General features: G+C 48.0%; 1 protein-coding gene across 1 annotated transcript in view; it reads right to left on the bottom strand.

Moving 5' to 3' along the window:
* The window catches only part of C2CD2 (C2 calcium dependent domain containing 2), a 60,380-nt gene that overhangs the window by 14,206 nt on the left and 31,292 nt on the right, over nucleotides 1–14,882 (bottom strand). Inside the window, 7 exon segments of the mRNA XM_003798114.3 lie at nucleotides 658–884; nucleotides 1,499–1,623; nucleotides 3,411–3,475; nucleotides 6,096–6,204; nucleotides 8,018–8,141; nucleotides 11,199–11,321; nucleotides 12,845–12,949. Coding sequence (XP_003798162.1) covers nucleotides 658–884; nucleotides 1,499–1,623; nucleotides 3,411–3,475; nucleotides 6,096–6,204; nucleotides 8,018–8,141; nucleotides 11,199–11,321; nucleotides 12,845–12,949 — 878 coding nt within the window.

Below are 14,882 nucleotides of genomic sequence, written 5' to 3' on the forward strand. Positions count from 1 at the left end.
GGCCCGGGCTGGATTCGAACCCACCACCTTAGGTGTATGTGGCTGGTGCCTTAGCCACTTGAGCCACAGGCACTGAGCCAATTTCAGAAACGTTTTAATTAAGCCAGAATTTCCTTTGCTATTTTGCAATCCTGAACCACACAAAGTCATCTATTCTGGGAAGACAATACTTTTACACAAGCAGAGAGGCAGTCAAAATGGAAAAAGTAATCAATCACACACTTAGAGGTTAGTGCGGCTGAGGCTGAGGACGGGTATAGGATTCAGCTGGCTTTAAGTGACACCCTGTCAACCCTTCCAACAAATGACTTTTAACCTAAGAAAGTCTACACTAACCACTCACGTTGAATTTTGTAAGATAGCGTGATGTTTCCACATAAATGTAACAGAGTGTGTAAGAGAATTTGGTTGCAGTTATACAAAGTCTATTTAAAAGTCTAAGATTTTAAGTTCAGCCTGCACTACAGAGTTGAACCCTGCCACAGTTTATCATAGTTTATTGGACAGAATTAGAAAGATAATTGTCCAGCAGTAACAAAACACTAAGCACAATCTTGCCAACCACCATCCCCCTGGGCTGTGAGATTTTCTTACAAAGACTCAGTGCAGCAGCCGAGAGCACTGGCAGCAGGACACCCCCGGTCATGCAGGGGACACAGGGGACACGCCTACACAGAGCTCCCAGGGAGGCTGCGCTCCAGGGCCTCACCCGAGCTCGGCGGGGACGCCCTCCCCACATCGAAGCGAGGCTTGGTCTTCACGGCAGTGAGGGTGGTGACTATGGTCCCACAGGGCATCACGGTGCGGTCCTTCTCGATCTTCGCGGCAGGGGCAGAGGGAGGGGCCTGCCAGGACTTCTGTTCACCGGGTTCTATGTAAGAGAACTACAGAGAGGACTTGGCATTTACTCTGTGGCTCGTGCAAAAGCCCATCAGCCATGGACTCTGGCTACTTCCAGAACAACCAATGCCCTTCACTCAATGTCACTTAGTATTTCCAGTTAACCTAGATTTCCCCAGAATTAACAGAACCATGAGGTCCAGGCTCAAACACGCCAAGTGAACACATGGTGATGGGATAGAAGTTTGATAGTGAAGGGAAACTTAACCAGGCCTTTCCGGAGGGCCCGTGAAGGGGCATCACGGTTAGTCATCTCCTACAGCTGACAACTCAACAGAGAGTGGGCAAGGGTGAGACTGTGGCGGACACAAGGTAAGATGGTTCTAGATCAGTGACTTTCAGCCCGTGTGCCATGAGAGGATCCAGGTGTGCCACAACATTTTTAAAGATCATTAATTTAATTATTTTTGAAAGAAGTTCAAAGCACAGTAAGTATATTCTTTTTTTACTTTGATTTTTGACCAACATAATTTAAGTGTGTCCTGGAAGTTTAACTGTAAGTTCAAGTGTGCCACGAGATAAAAAAAAAAAACTGAAAAACACTGCCCTAGATCAAGTGGGTCCAGCCAGACGCCGGCCACGGGGGACCATCACGTACCTCTGCTGTGACCGAACCCAACACTGAGCTGCCAGCGGCCGGCCCGCTGCTCAGTGTGAAGCTCTGTGGTCCAGAAGGCTGCTTCTTAAACAAATCTAAAGGAACCGTCGCCACGGCCAGCAGACCTAGAAAGACAGGAGACAGAAGTGCTGCTGTGTTTCCACCGGGTCCCATGACACAGAAAGGTCACTGTGAACTGCTCCAGCAAGAACAACCTGCCATGTCCTGTTAAACTGAAATGCTCAAGTTTCAGAACATTATAAAAAGGGTCAGTGTCATGAGAGAGGAAGGAAGCTTGTGAATGCTGCATGACCAGAGCCCTGTGACAATCTCAGGTAGATCCTGACCCCATGCTGGAGTGACAGGTAGCTGCCGTGAGGGGAACCACTGAGTCCAGTGACAAACACGGGGGATTAAAGAGCTGAATCAGGCTCAGCGCCCGCAGCTTAGTAGTTAAGACACTGCCATACACCAAGACTGGAGGGTTCGAACTTGGCCAGGGCCTGCAAAAAAACAATGACAACTGCAACAAAGTATAGTGTTGTGGCAGGGGCCTGTAGTCTAGCTACTTGGAAGGCTGAGGCAAGAGAATCGCTTAAGCCCAAGAGTGGGAGGTTGCTGTGAGCTGTGACGCCACAGCACTCTACCGAGGGTGACATAGTAAGGCTCTGTCTCTACAGAAAAAAAAAAAAGAAAGAAGTACAGATAGAAAGAGCTGAATCAGTGCAAATTCGGGAAGTGCAGAACTGTACTGTGGCCATGGGGAGAAGGTCACACTTATCTTAGGAAATACTTACTACAGAATTTAGGTACACAGGGCCAAGATATAGGTATCTCCCTCAAATTGTGTGTGTGTAAAGAGAGGGTGAAGGTGAGGAAGGAGAGGGAGGGAGAGAAGAGGGTGGAGAGATTGAGCAGGAATAATAAAGGAACTCAGGCAAATGTTACCAATGTGTAAGTTTGAGTGAACGTTATATGGTCGCACCGTGCATCATTTCTGTAAGTTTAAAATTTCACAGGTCCCACCAGCCTGGACTGGAATAAAATTTGGGCAGGATAGCAGGAGCAGTGACCTAAGAACAGGATATGAAGCTGGCTTCTCCTCAGGCAAATAGTGCCCCACCCTGACCCCTGACCACCCCATGCTTGTCTCTGGACCTCTCGGTCATCTCAGGACCTCAGGGTCAAGGAAATCGCCTCAGAATTCTTGCTAATAACTAGCACAAAACTTGTGACTTAGAAGAAATAACTACCTCTTGATTTCATGGCTGGATAAGCCAGGCAAAGCTCCCTATCTTTCTAATTTTGATACATTTATAGGGATTTTTAAAAATCCAACAAATATTGAAAAGATTTGTATACATACACACAAGTCCATGTCCGCTTTAGTGCCTTCACCTTGAATTGCTATTTTCTTGTATCTAAGCTGTGTTCCAATCTAAGCCACTGTGGCTCACACCTTACAAGGAAAAGTCACTTGAAATTCACCCCATTAGGAAGTGGGCCGGTGATGGAGAGGCTCTGCAGAGGGAGGGGGTGATGGCTGCACCCGGCTGCGAGTGTATTCCTGCCCCTCCACTGTACACCTGACAGTGGCTAAGATGGTAAATCTTATGTCTCTTTTGTCATGCTTAAAAAATGTGTAAAAAGGAGGACTGTTGAGACTAGGAGGGTTCAGAACTGTCTAAGCCAAGAAGTGTTAAATAAAAGATCGTGGATTAAAAAAAAAAAGCAAGCTGAACACATCCAAAAAATATGTGACCTTATAAATATCTGAAACTGCTTTTCCAGTGAACATTCCCTTGGAAAACCCGGAGCATTTTGGGGAGGGGATCAGGCTCCTCTGCTGGGTCTCCGCCTCCCCCCACCCCCCGCCCCAGGCAAGGCCTGTGTCCCTCTGCCCGACACCCACCTTCTGAGGATGGCTCTGCCTCCAATATCTGCAGGTGTAACTCCTTTGACTTGGCATTCAACTCGCTGGGCAAAGAGGAAAAAGGTGCAAATCCTTAAAAATATAATACTTTATTATTTTTTCAAAATATGCATTTTTTCTGATTATAGAGAGAAATAAAGTCACAAATATTTAAGAAACTATAGAGACAAGCAAAAAAGGGGAAGATTATCTGTAGCCTCCTACTCAGAAACAGTCACTGCTAATATCTGGTGACAGCCTTCCACTGCTGTCAGCAGAACCTTCTGCGATGACGACAGCGGCACTGTCCCATACAGCAGCCACGGCACACGTGATGTGGCCAGTGCAAACTGAAGAACCCAATGTAACTTTGTTTAACTTTTATTAACTTGAAGGAGCTGCATGTGGCCAGTACCGAAAACACAGCTACATAACGATCTAAGGGCACAGCGGAGTGCGACACCTCTCCCCCCTCTGCAACCCACTTTCCTTACTGAAGATGACGGGGACATCTTTCCAGTCCCTACGGAGCAACATCACGTTTAATGGCCTTAAGAGATTTCATGTGGCCAACTCCTTAATAAAGGGCTTGTGGCTTCCAATATTTCATAACTATAAACAAGCTGAGATAAACATTCTCCTTCCACACTGTGATTATTTCCTTAGGAAAATTGTAATTGCCAGTCAAAAGGCACATGGATTTGAGGGTTTTTAATATATGTGCCTATTGATAACATCCAGTGTTTATTCCAATTCACACCTCCTCTGCCATGCTCACTCTCCTGCTCTTTACCAACCTATCACGGGGAAAATGATCTCTTTCTCTTTCATTTAAGTTTGCACTACTTCCCTTATTTCTGAGATTAAGCATCTTTTTAGAAGTTTATAGGCATCAGTAGTTCTATTTCTAGTTTGGGAATTTTGCCCAGTTTTCTAAGGGTGTATTCATAGTTTTGTCAATGATCATGAACTCATCATGGAAAAAGTGCTACCTACCTCACTGCTAAACATCACTGTGGTCACCCTCAAAGGACTCCCTTGGGAAGCTGTGCACTGATGCCAGTGGCTAGTCTACCCTCGAAGCAATTTTGGAACGCTTTTTCTGGAATGTCCATCAGAGCTGTCATCGTATGAGGTCTGACAATTAAGTTCATGATCTTGTCACCATGCATTTATTGGTAGCACTGTACAAACAACTCAGTAAGGTTTCATAACCTTGGTATATCGAGGTCTCACAGCTGTGTTCCTGTTAATGTGTAATGGTGTCTTGCTAAGTGGTGTTCATTATTGCTGTTGTATGTTTTTGTATCCCATATGATGACAGCCCTGATGGTCATTCCAGAAAAAGAGCTCCAAAACTGCTCTGAAGGGTGGACTAGGTGCTGGCATCAGTGCGTAGCTTCCCAAGGAGAGTACTCTAAAGGTGAATGACTGTAGTGATATTCAGCAAAGCAATATGTAGCACTTTTTCTAGGATAAGTTCTTGAACTTAATTATCAGATTTCATATATACACTGAACATTTTCTTCCATTACTTTTTCTAATTATTTATATTATAATCATCAGATAGCAATTGATTTCAACATTATAGTAGTCAGCTACTTTGTTGAATTATTATTTTCTATTAGTTTTCTAATATTATTTATTTCTAATAGTCTTATTTGACTTTCTTGAATAGTCCATGTATGCAACATGACCCTTATTAGTTTTGCCTCTTCCTTTTCAGTATTTGCATAACATTGTTTTTTAAAATCTAATTGTGCTAACCTAATACTTCTAGAACAAAATAATAAGCATCCTTCTCTTGACTTCAGTGGGACTGCTTCTGGTTTTTAAACTCTACAGTGAGTTTAAAACAATCTTATTAAAGAAGTTTCCATAAATTTTGTTCTAATTAAGGATTTAAAAATTAAGAATGGCTATTAAATGCCACTAAACATCTTTCAGGCATATACAGAGATACAAAGTTTATTCTTTCTTTGTTCTAGCAATATCATAAATTTCATTAATTGATTCCCTTACATTAAACCATCCTTATATTCCCAATATGAATTTAACTGGTTTTATTTCATTTTATTCCATTTTTGAGATAGGGTCTCATTCCATTGCCTGGGCTAGAGTTTGGTGGCATCATCATAGCTCATTGCAACTTCAAACTCGTGGGCTCAAGTGATCCTCCTGTCTCAGCCTCCTAAGTAGCTGAGATAATAGGTGTGTGCTACCGTGCCTGGTTAATTTCTCTATTTTTTATAGATAGGGGTCTTGTTCTTGCTCAGGATGATCTCAAATCACCTGGTTTTATTTTTAATGTGTTGCTAGATTCTATTTGATAATACTTTATTCATGATTCTTGTATCATTATTTACAAGTGGCCTAAACTGTTTCCTTTTTCTACTCTGTCAGCTTTGTATCAGTCAGAAGTTCCCTTCTATTCTGCTCTGGGTGGGGCGTGTTTTGAAGGCAAGTGGGAAATCCAGTGACAGTTCTCTCTTGTCACAACAGGGCAAGAGAAGAAACTGACATGAGAGAGCTACCTTTAAAAACAAATCCACATCTGACTCACGGCCACCTTTCAGATGGTTTTTATTTGGGGGCATAAACAGTGCTACAAAATGATTTGGGATTGGCAGTCTTGAACAGACAGAGCTGTGGAAACCACCCTCTGATAACCCAGGCTGTACTCACAAGGTGAATTCTTCTTCCCAAGTCAGGTCACTGGTGTTTTTTGCTAGGGTACTGGAGAACCTCTGAACCGGGTCATTCAGCTGAGCTGTGCACACTGTGTTAGTGGTGCCTGCAACCAAATAAAGGGACATCAAGTTAGCTTTTATTTTTATTTTTAAATGGCATTAAGACACTGTTTGCAGGCTTGGTGCCTGTAGCTCAAGCAGCTAAGGTACCAGCTACGTACACCAGAGCTGGCAGGTTTGAATCCAGCCCAGACCTGCCAAACGACAATGACAACTACAACCAAAAAAAAAAGAAAAAAGAAAATAGCTGGGCATTGTGGCAGGTGCCTGTAGTCCCAGCTACTTGGGAGTCTGAGGCAAGAGACTTGCTTAGTCCAGGAGTTGGACGTTGCTGTGAGCAGTGATGCCACAGCACTCTACCCAGGGTGACAGCTTGAGGATCTGTCTAAAACAAACAAACAAACAAAAAAACACTGTTTGCATATAAAAGAAAGGCCAAATTAACTGACCACTGTCTTGGCTTACCCACTTCTGAGAGTCCATTCTTTCTTTCATTTACCGTTTACAAACTCTTAAAACACAGGATTTCATTGGGATTAAAAATTTTTTTCTCAGACTTGATGTCAACACTCCTGGAGTGACCCCAAGTGACCTACTTCCTCCATCAGTCCTGGCTGCAGGGGCAGCCTCTCAGGCAGGGGAACCCCTGCCCCCACCCCTGGCAGGACTCTTACCCACAGAGACGAGGCAATCAACTTGCCAAAGCCTAAACATAAATTTGGGATGACTCTTAAATTTGAGATATCTCACAGAGAACCCATTCCCCTACTTACAACAGAAAAGTGTCATTATACCTGACACAGCTCAATCAAAGGTCTTCTGGGGCGTTTGATCTAAGTAAAAGGACCTTTCACTAGAGAACAGCTATTTCTGCTCTGAGGCGATGCGTCCCCTTAGACACAGAGTCCCCAGCACATGTCTACTGAGTGATCCACGATCACCAGCACATGCTCCCCAGCCCAGAGCACCCTCACACATTCTCCATAACTTTCACAGTCACCCAGTGGTCTCCGGGTGAGACCTGGACCCAGTGGAGGGCACATCCTGGCAGAGGCATAAGCAGGCTGGTCTCACAGCAGGTGTGAGCTGGAGCTAGGACCAACCTGGGCCACAGGGGCCTGGGAGCTGCTCTCGGCCTCTGGGCAGCACAGACTCAAAGGTCAACATTTGATCACTTTTACCAAAAACATCATCTATAACTAGCATGGAGATGGGTCTCAGTGGTTAGATGTGGCCTCTCTGTGCTTCTGGAACTGGAAGTAGGAGACCCCTTTGCAAATAAAACGGGTCACTGCTAACATTCTCATACAACAGAAACAAACTCTTGGGCTTTTAGCATAGCTGAGTCACCATGTAAAGGTGCGTCCTGGCCCTGGCGACTCTGTGTCCAGGGCCTCAACAGCAGGGAGGAATTACCCCTAAGGGGTTGTCTGCCCTTGCTGCTCACCTTGGCTCTGACAACAGCCACTGTCTCCCAGCGCCAGAGTCCCCAGTGAGCAGAGGCCTCTGACACCCCGTCAGCCATCTACCCAGCCCCCTAACTCACAGTAAAGAAGAAGCTACACACGGGTCAGAGAGCTTAGCACGTACGTGCTAGATCAATACTAGAAACAAACAAAGGCAAAGACAGACAGGAACGTTCCAGACCAAAGAAAAAGGACCAAGCACCCACAAGCCTCGCCTCCCTCGGCCTCCACGTGTGCCAGAGGAGAACTGGCTTTTCCACACTCTTCTCAAACGAAGGCCAGGCTCTGCTGGCCCCCAGGAGGGCTGTCAGGGCACCCAAAGGCCCCCTGACCCCCCAGGCAGCCCTGCCCTACCCAGGTGCAGACAGGTCCTGTCCCTGCCACCACCCACCTGAAGCGCCAGGACCATTCAGCAGCGAGGCACGGATGCCCTTCACTAGGAGCTTCAGCTCGTGCGCCCGGGGAGGTTTAGGCGGGCAGGGGTCCTGGGCAGAAGAGGCAGCATGCTGGAGGTCCTGCCAAAACACAAACAGAAAGCACTGGCCACGGGGAGACCCTGGATCCAGGAGGGGCCTCTGAGCTCCTGCTCTAGGGAGGAGTCCACATGAAACCTGTGCCTGGGGTCTGCTCTCTGACAGCTCCCCGTGCTGTGAGAAGGGAGGGAGTGGTGCCCCTCACCACCCCGCTGTGGGAGCCTTCCCATTGTAACAAAGCAAGTACCAGAAGCAGCCACAGGGCCACAATGTCAGTGCCCACCGCTCGTGTGGGGAGAGAGGGGCTGGGCGTGCTGTGGGCACACACTGTTCCCAGGGGCAGTCCTCGGAGCAGGAGGACATCTGCATGAGGCTGCAGGTGCCCTCTGTCCTCCAGAACCAGGCAGGACATGGCAGGCCAGGGCCACCAGACATTGCACAAATGAGGGGACAGAGGCAGGCTCGGCTGGCACCATCTACCATCTCAGCATGTCCTCCAACAGGCGGCAGGGCACTGCTCTAGAGAGTGTCCCCCTTGGAAGAAGCCCACCTTCAAACCAGTGTTTCCCAAACCAGGTTCCACCTGCCACCTGCTGCTTCCACTGGGGGTGGGGGGACCCAGAAAGGCTTCTCAGAGGCAGAGCAGGCCTTCTGCAAGGAGAACTTTCCAGGCACAGATGCTCCATGTTGCTTTGACCTGAACACTTGTTGAGGGGATGCTTACTAACACGTCAAGTGACATGGTGCTCTTTAAGTCTCGCTCTAGAAAACACTGCTTTGAACCAAGCGCTTCCCAACTGGGAGCTGAGAGTGCTGGGGGGCCAAAAAGAAATTGTAGAAGTCCTTAAAATTCAGGCACAGAGCTCTGTGGACAGAGCAACCCACACATCAGGGAAGGAGATGAAATACTTTTCAGTTCTATATGTTATCACAGTTAACCTTCTGTGTTACTTTGATTGAGCCCTGGGTGCCCAGCTGTTTGGTCAACCCTCATTCTGGATGTGTCTGAGAGGGTGTTTTTGGAAACACTGGAGTCAGTCAACTGAAAAAGGAGATTTTCCTCCCTAATGTGGGTGGGCCTCATCCAATTACAGCAAAGCCTCTGTAAGCTGACCACTCCGGGGACTGCAGCAAGCTGGTCCACACAGGGGTGGTCAACATAAGGAAATGGGCCTGCTGTACTGGTACAGACATGTGGCTGGTACAGACATGTGGTACATGTCCAGTTTATGAGAATTAGGGCAACTTAAGCAGGGGTGGTCAGCATAGGGAGTGGTCAGCTGTGGAGGTTCTGCTGTAGTTGAAGGCTCAAATAGGACAAAATTACTGAGCCTCCTATGAATAATGGAGACCTCTCCTGCCTGACTGCTTTGAGACGCGACATGAGTCTTTTCTTCCCTTCTGAAACACTGATTCTTCCTGGATCTAGAGCCTGTTGGCCTTTGAACTAGAACACACACTATTGGCTCTTTTGGGTCTCAGGCCCTCAGTCTCAAACTAGAATTAGACCAGAGGCTCCCAGGGTCTCCAGCTTGTCTACTCTGGGTCCTGAGACTTAATGGCCTTCATAATCACATTAAGTCTATTATATAATAAATGTATTTATACCTACTCTATCTCATAAACATATATTGGTTCTGTTTCTCTGGAAGACCCTGATCAACATATACTACTACATATTACATATGCTATTTTGATAAATAAATCTTGATAAATAAATTTTGATAAATTCTTATTATATGACATTTCTCAACTGTTGACATTAAAAATTTATTGCCATATTCAAAATAGTCACCTCTGATCTGAAATAAACCTCTGTAACAGAATTACCAAAAGGGACAGGCTGACACTCTGCTCTTCCCTCCTGGGAAGCACCACCTGCCCCTATCTTTGGGAAAGCCTCCCCTCCCCCAGCTTCAAGCCCCTGGTAAGCTGCAGGGACATGCCCCCGCCCCTCCCTACTCTGCCTGGTGACCTGGCTGCTCACTCTGCTGCACTGTAAGCATCAGGAGGGTAAAGATAGTTTCTTACAGTCTTGTGACCCTCAGTGCCCGAGCTTAGCACAAAACACAGCAGTCAACTAACATTTGTCAAAGCCTCCAGACTCCATACTGACAGCTGGTGACACCTGCCCTAGCAAGAGCCAGAGACCAAGAGTCTGCGCCATACAGATCATATTAAGTGACATGTTCAAACTGACTTCACCAAGAACTGCATAATAAATCATGCTTCATGAAAATCACTTCCGATACATTTCTTTTTTAATTCAGGGACACTATAAGTGCTGTTCCACCTAATCAGACTATGAGAAATTAGCCTTAAGCAACGGGTTGTTGTTGTGTGGCTTAGGCCTCACGAAATGACCAGGACAAAAACTCTAGATGAGAATCTAACCAGAGAGGTAGCACCCTCATCAGGTGGTTCAGACAGGACCCAGGATGAGCAGGGGGAGGCAGCGCACAGAAGGTGGACACACAGTAGAGACCAGCCTCCTTCATCCTGCACCTCCAAAGGATGAAAACCTCCCAGGGCTGCTGCAGGCGGCCAGGGCAGCAGGTGGGGACGGAGTTAGCAGGCAGGGGTGAGGGGCAGCAGGCAGGGGTGAGGGGCAGCAGGTGGGGGCAGGGGCAGCAGGTGGGGGAGGGGGCAGCAGGCCCGGGTACGGAGAGCAGGCTGGCCCAGCCCGGACTAAGCCATCTTAGCCCGCCCAGCACGCCTTCCTCTCCTTGTTTCTGGGGCAATGCTGTCACTGAGGATTTGATTTCTCAGGTCCCTGAGCCCAGAAAGGATAGGCTCCAAGGCTCTGAATAGTGAAGTCAAGTCTGGGCTCACGAAAAGCAGAGAACCCAGGCCTGACCAGGGTGGGACCATGCTGGTGGCCCTCAACCTCCTCCTTCCACCTCGTGCAGCTTTGAACCCCGGGATCCAGACCTAAGGCTTCATCCCAAACCCATGGTCATCATCTACCCGCACACGCTCCTGCCCTCTCGGCTCTGCCACAGAAGGCAGAGGGACACTGGATGTGCACACAGACCCTCCAAGCGAGGCAGCCGTAGTTCCTTAGGCTCAGAAGCACCCACACCCCTCAGATGGGCTTACCTGAACCTCCTTCACGTTCACGGGCCTGGTGCTCAGAACCACTGACGGGGAGGCAGAGCCAACCAAACACTTTAAAATATCCTTGAGAGTGTCAGCTACTGCATTCGTCTCAACCACCCGGTCCTGGGAAGAAGAGAAAGTCACGAAGTCAACTTCACCTGCCCACTCCCTGCTCCCAAGTTCACCTCCTCCAGCACCAAAACCATGCAAAACAGGAAGGAAGCTACCTTCAGAGTTTAGACACATCCTTGTAAAACCTGCGGAGAGCAAAGAAGCTCTGCCCTGGGAGTCAGCCCTTGGACCCAGCCTCAGCCTGAGTACGAGTGAAGTTCCCTCCCGTGCAGAGAGGACACGGTAGTCAGACATGACAGGGTGCAAAGGGGAACCCTGGTTTCATTCACCTTGGTTGCATATAAGTGCTAAAAAATTCTTAGCCAATTAAACCTCATCCAGTGGGGCCTGGGGGTTCAGGAGTTTTGACCCGTTGGGTATAGAGCACTCAGAAAGGAAACGTGCCAATTAAGGTGTCCCGGGATGCCAACAACCATTAGGAAGTGCAGCGCTGCTGGTTATTTTTGGTTTCTTACTAATCAAAATAATCCACCCAAGGCCAGGAACGGTGGCTCACACCTGCAATCCCAGCACTCTGGGAGGCTGAGGCGGGTGGATCACTTGAGCTCAGGAGTTAGAGACCAGTCTAAGCAAGAGTAAGACCCTGTCTTTACTAAAAATAGAAACTAGCCAGGTTTCGTGGCAGGCACCTGTAGTCCCAGCTACTCAGGAGGCTGAGACAAGAAGATGGCTCAAGCCCAAGAGTTTGAGGTTGCTGTGAACTGTAATGATGCCACATCACTCGAGCCTGGGTGACAAGAGAGAGACTCTGTCTCAACAATGACAATAACAAAGAAAAATTCACCCAAGGCTGGCGCAGTGGCTCACACCTGTGATCCTAGCACTCTGAGAGGCCAAGACAGGTAGTTTGCTTGAGCTCACAAGTTTGAGACCAGCCTGAGCAAAAGTGAGACTGTGTTTCTACTAAAAATAGAAAAACTGAGGCAAGAGAATAGCTTGAGCCCAAGTTGGAGGGTGCTGTGAGCTATGACACCATGGCATTCTACCCAGGGCGACAGCTTGAGGCTCTGTCTCAAAAATAAAAGAAAAAATACTGACCCAAGTTCAAATTTATCATAGTCTATATTCATATATACTCCTGCTATTGTTATTAGTATCATTTTAGGTAAAACTGAAAATACTGAGAGTGAAGCATATGGTGCCTATAGACTCAAGCCAAGTAACATAACAATAACATGTGTCCTCAAGTTTTTGTTTGTAAAATGAGCAATGGCCTACAAGCATCACTTCTGCCAAACAAACATCTTGTTTGGACGCAATGGTGGCAGTCAAAGGTTAAAAGTAGCCAGGTGAGTCCAGGTGCACCCAGGTTGGGGGCCCTATTAAATCCATCAAAGTCCCCACCCCCAGTGCCCTATCAGGCTAAGAGGCCTATCCCACTTCCCCGGAGGCCCTAATCAGCCTGGGTGGGGAGGAAGCCACCCACATCAGAGGTGTGCAGAGCCATGGCCCAGATAAGCTGGCCCATGCTCACACTCTCTCACACACACCCATGGAAAAACTTACGCACTGACCTCCCCCTGGGCTTTGGGCTGGACCTTAATGGCCATTTCCGGCCCACTGATGAAGGACCACCTGATCTGGATGTCCTCTCTCCCTTCTCGCACGCAGAGCTCCAGCTATTAAAGAAAGATAAAAGGTTACTGAAGGCTGCTCTATCATGCAGGTTGTGTGTATCCACACACCTGTGTGCACATGTACTTTGTGTGGTGTGTGCATGGACATGTGTGTGCCTGTCTGTGTGCACAGGTGGGTGTGTGTGCTCATTTATTTTCATAGACAACTGCCTGGCATACTACGTGCTGTACCAATCCACCCTCTCTCTTCCAGAACCTTCCTCAGCCTCAACCCACTGCTCAGAGAGGAATCTCTGCATTGGTGGCCAAAGGCTAGATGTCATCAACTCTGCAGTCTCTTTAAAACCAATAGTTTAAACAAACTGTCCTTTGCATATCTCTTTCTCAGAGTACAGCCAAGCCATAAAGCAGAGAGGAGCGAAAGGAGCCCAGGGTGCTTTATCCCTAGCCCTGGACAGGGCCCTCCTGCCCTGCGCTCACTGAAGGCTGTGGACAGAGGGTGACAACATACTCACTATCTCTAGGCCGGGCAACGGGCTCCAGTCTCGAAGAGTGGCTCACATCCCGCCCCCCTGCCCATCTGGGGGAGGCAGAATGATGACCCCCATAGATGTCCGCCCCTGATCCCTGGAACCCGTCACTAAATGGCCTAACATGGCTTAGCATCTGTGATCAGGGTGAGGACCTTGAGATGGGGAGGTGACCTTGGGCCCTTTCAGTGAACCTTGTGGAATCACATGAGTCTTTAAAAGTAGGAGGACAAGGCAGAAGAGTGCCAGGGTGATGTGATGTGGGGCTTGTGTGATTCCGCCTGGCTGCATCATTAGGAGGGAATGAGGTGTCCTCTGGAGCTGACAATGGCCCCCACCAGCATTCAGCGGGACGATGGGAGCTCAGTCCTACAAGCCCATGGAACTGCATTCCACCAGAACCCTGAGAGCAGGGGACAGACCCTCCCTGACAACAGTCCTGACAACACCCCATCTGAGCCCGCACTGCGCACCTGACCTCCGTGACAGCAGCACCTTAAATGTGCACTGATCTGAGCACAGTGTGTGGGGATTTGTTTCAGCAGCCCCAGCGAACAACATAGCATTTTTCAGCCATACGCTCTTCTAAAGCCAAAAATCTTTTCATCTCCTCTCCCTCCCTTCCTCCTCCACTCACGCTCCTCAAATTTTGTTTGGGGAAAAAAATGCCTGATCATTTCAGGCAATTCTAGAAAAAGTGCACTTCAACCGCACTGCCACGATGGCTGAGTCATGTGAGCTGCTGGCACCTTTATGTGCCTTTGGTCAGAAGAAGAGCAGCAGAGCGGCCACGCGGCCGCCTTTAGTATCAATTATTTACCATCCTCAGCTGCGGCCTCTGCTCTGAGAGGTTCCACTGGCTGGTTTCAAACTGTGCTAGGAGACTAAAGACACAATTGTGTCCCTCTCCATGAGCTGCTTAAAATGGTATCAACAATAAACACCATCTCAGAAAACATGTTCTTTTGGTTTGTGTCTGTGATCCTCACTGGATTCATCAGTTCCAAAATGTGTGTCAGATGTTGGGAAAACAGGCCCCACACTCTGAAGGTTATTTTCCAATGACACTGTCCAAAGAATGGACACCCTGTGGGGGTGCAGGAGAGCACTAACACCTCAGTCCATGATGCCAGCTCTGAACCTCTTCAATTCCCTGAAATGGAGTGTTACTAGGACGGGGGGGGAGGGGCAGATTAAAAAAAAAAACAGCCACTTAGGTGGCCAATCTCGTTGGTCCTGGTTATTTAAAACTGTGTCTTTCTAAGAAAAGCATATGGAGTATCATCTTCCTGTGTGGTTGGGAATTCTGTATGATGTGGGCTCATTGCCCAAATTAGAAGTCAAGTTTAAGGATGGAAGATGGGGCTCAGCGCCTATAGCTCAACCGGCTAAGGCGCCAGCCACGTACACCTAAGGTGGCGGGTTCGAATCCCCAGCCCGGACCC

Source organism: Otolemur garnettii, unplaced genomic scaffold, assembly GCF_000181295.1.
Source record: "Otolemur garnettii isolate 467f Iridium unplaced genomic scaffold, OtoGar3 scaffold00128, whole genome shotgun sequence".
Classification (NCBI taxonomy): Eukaryota; Metazoa; Chordata; class Mammalia; order Primates; family Galagidae; genus Otolemur; species Otolemur garnettii.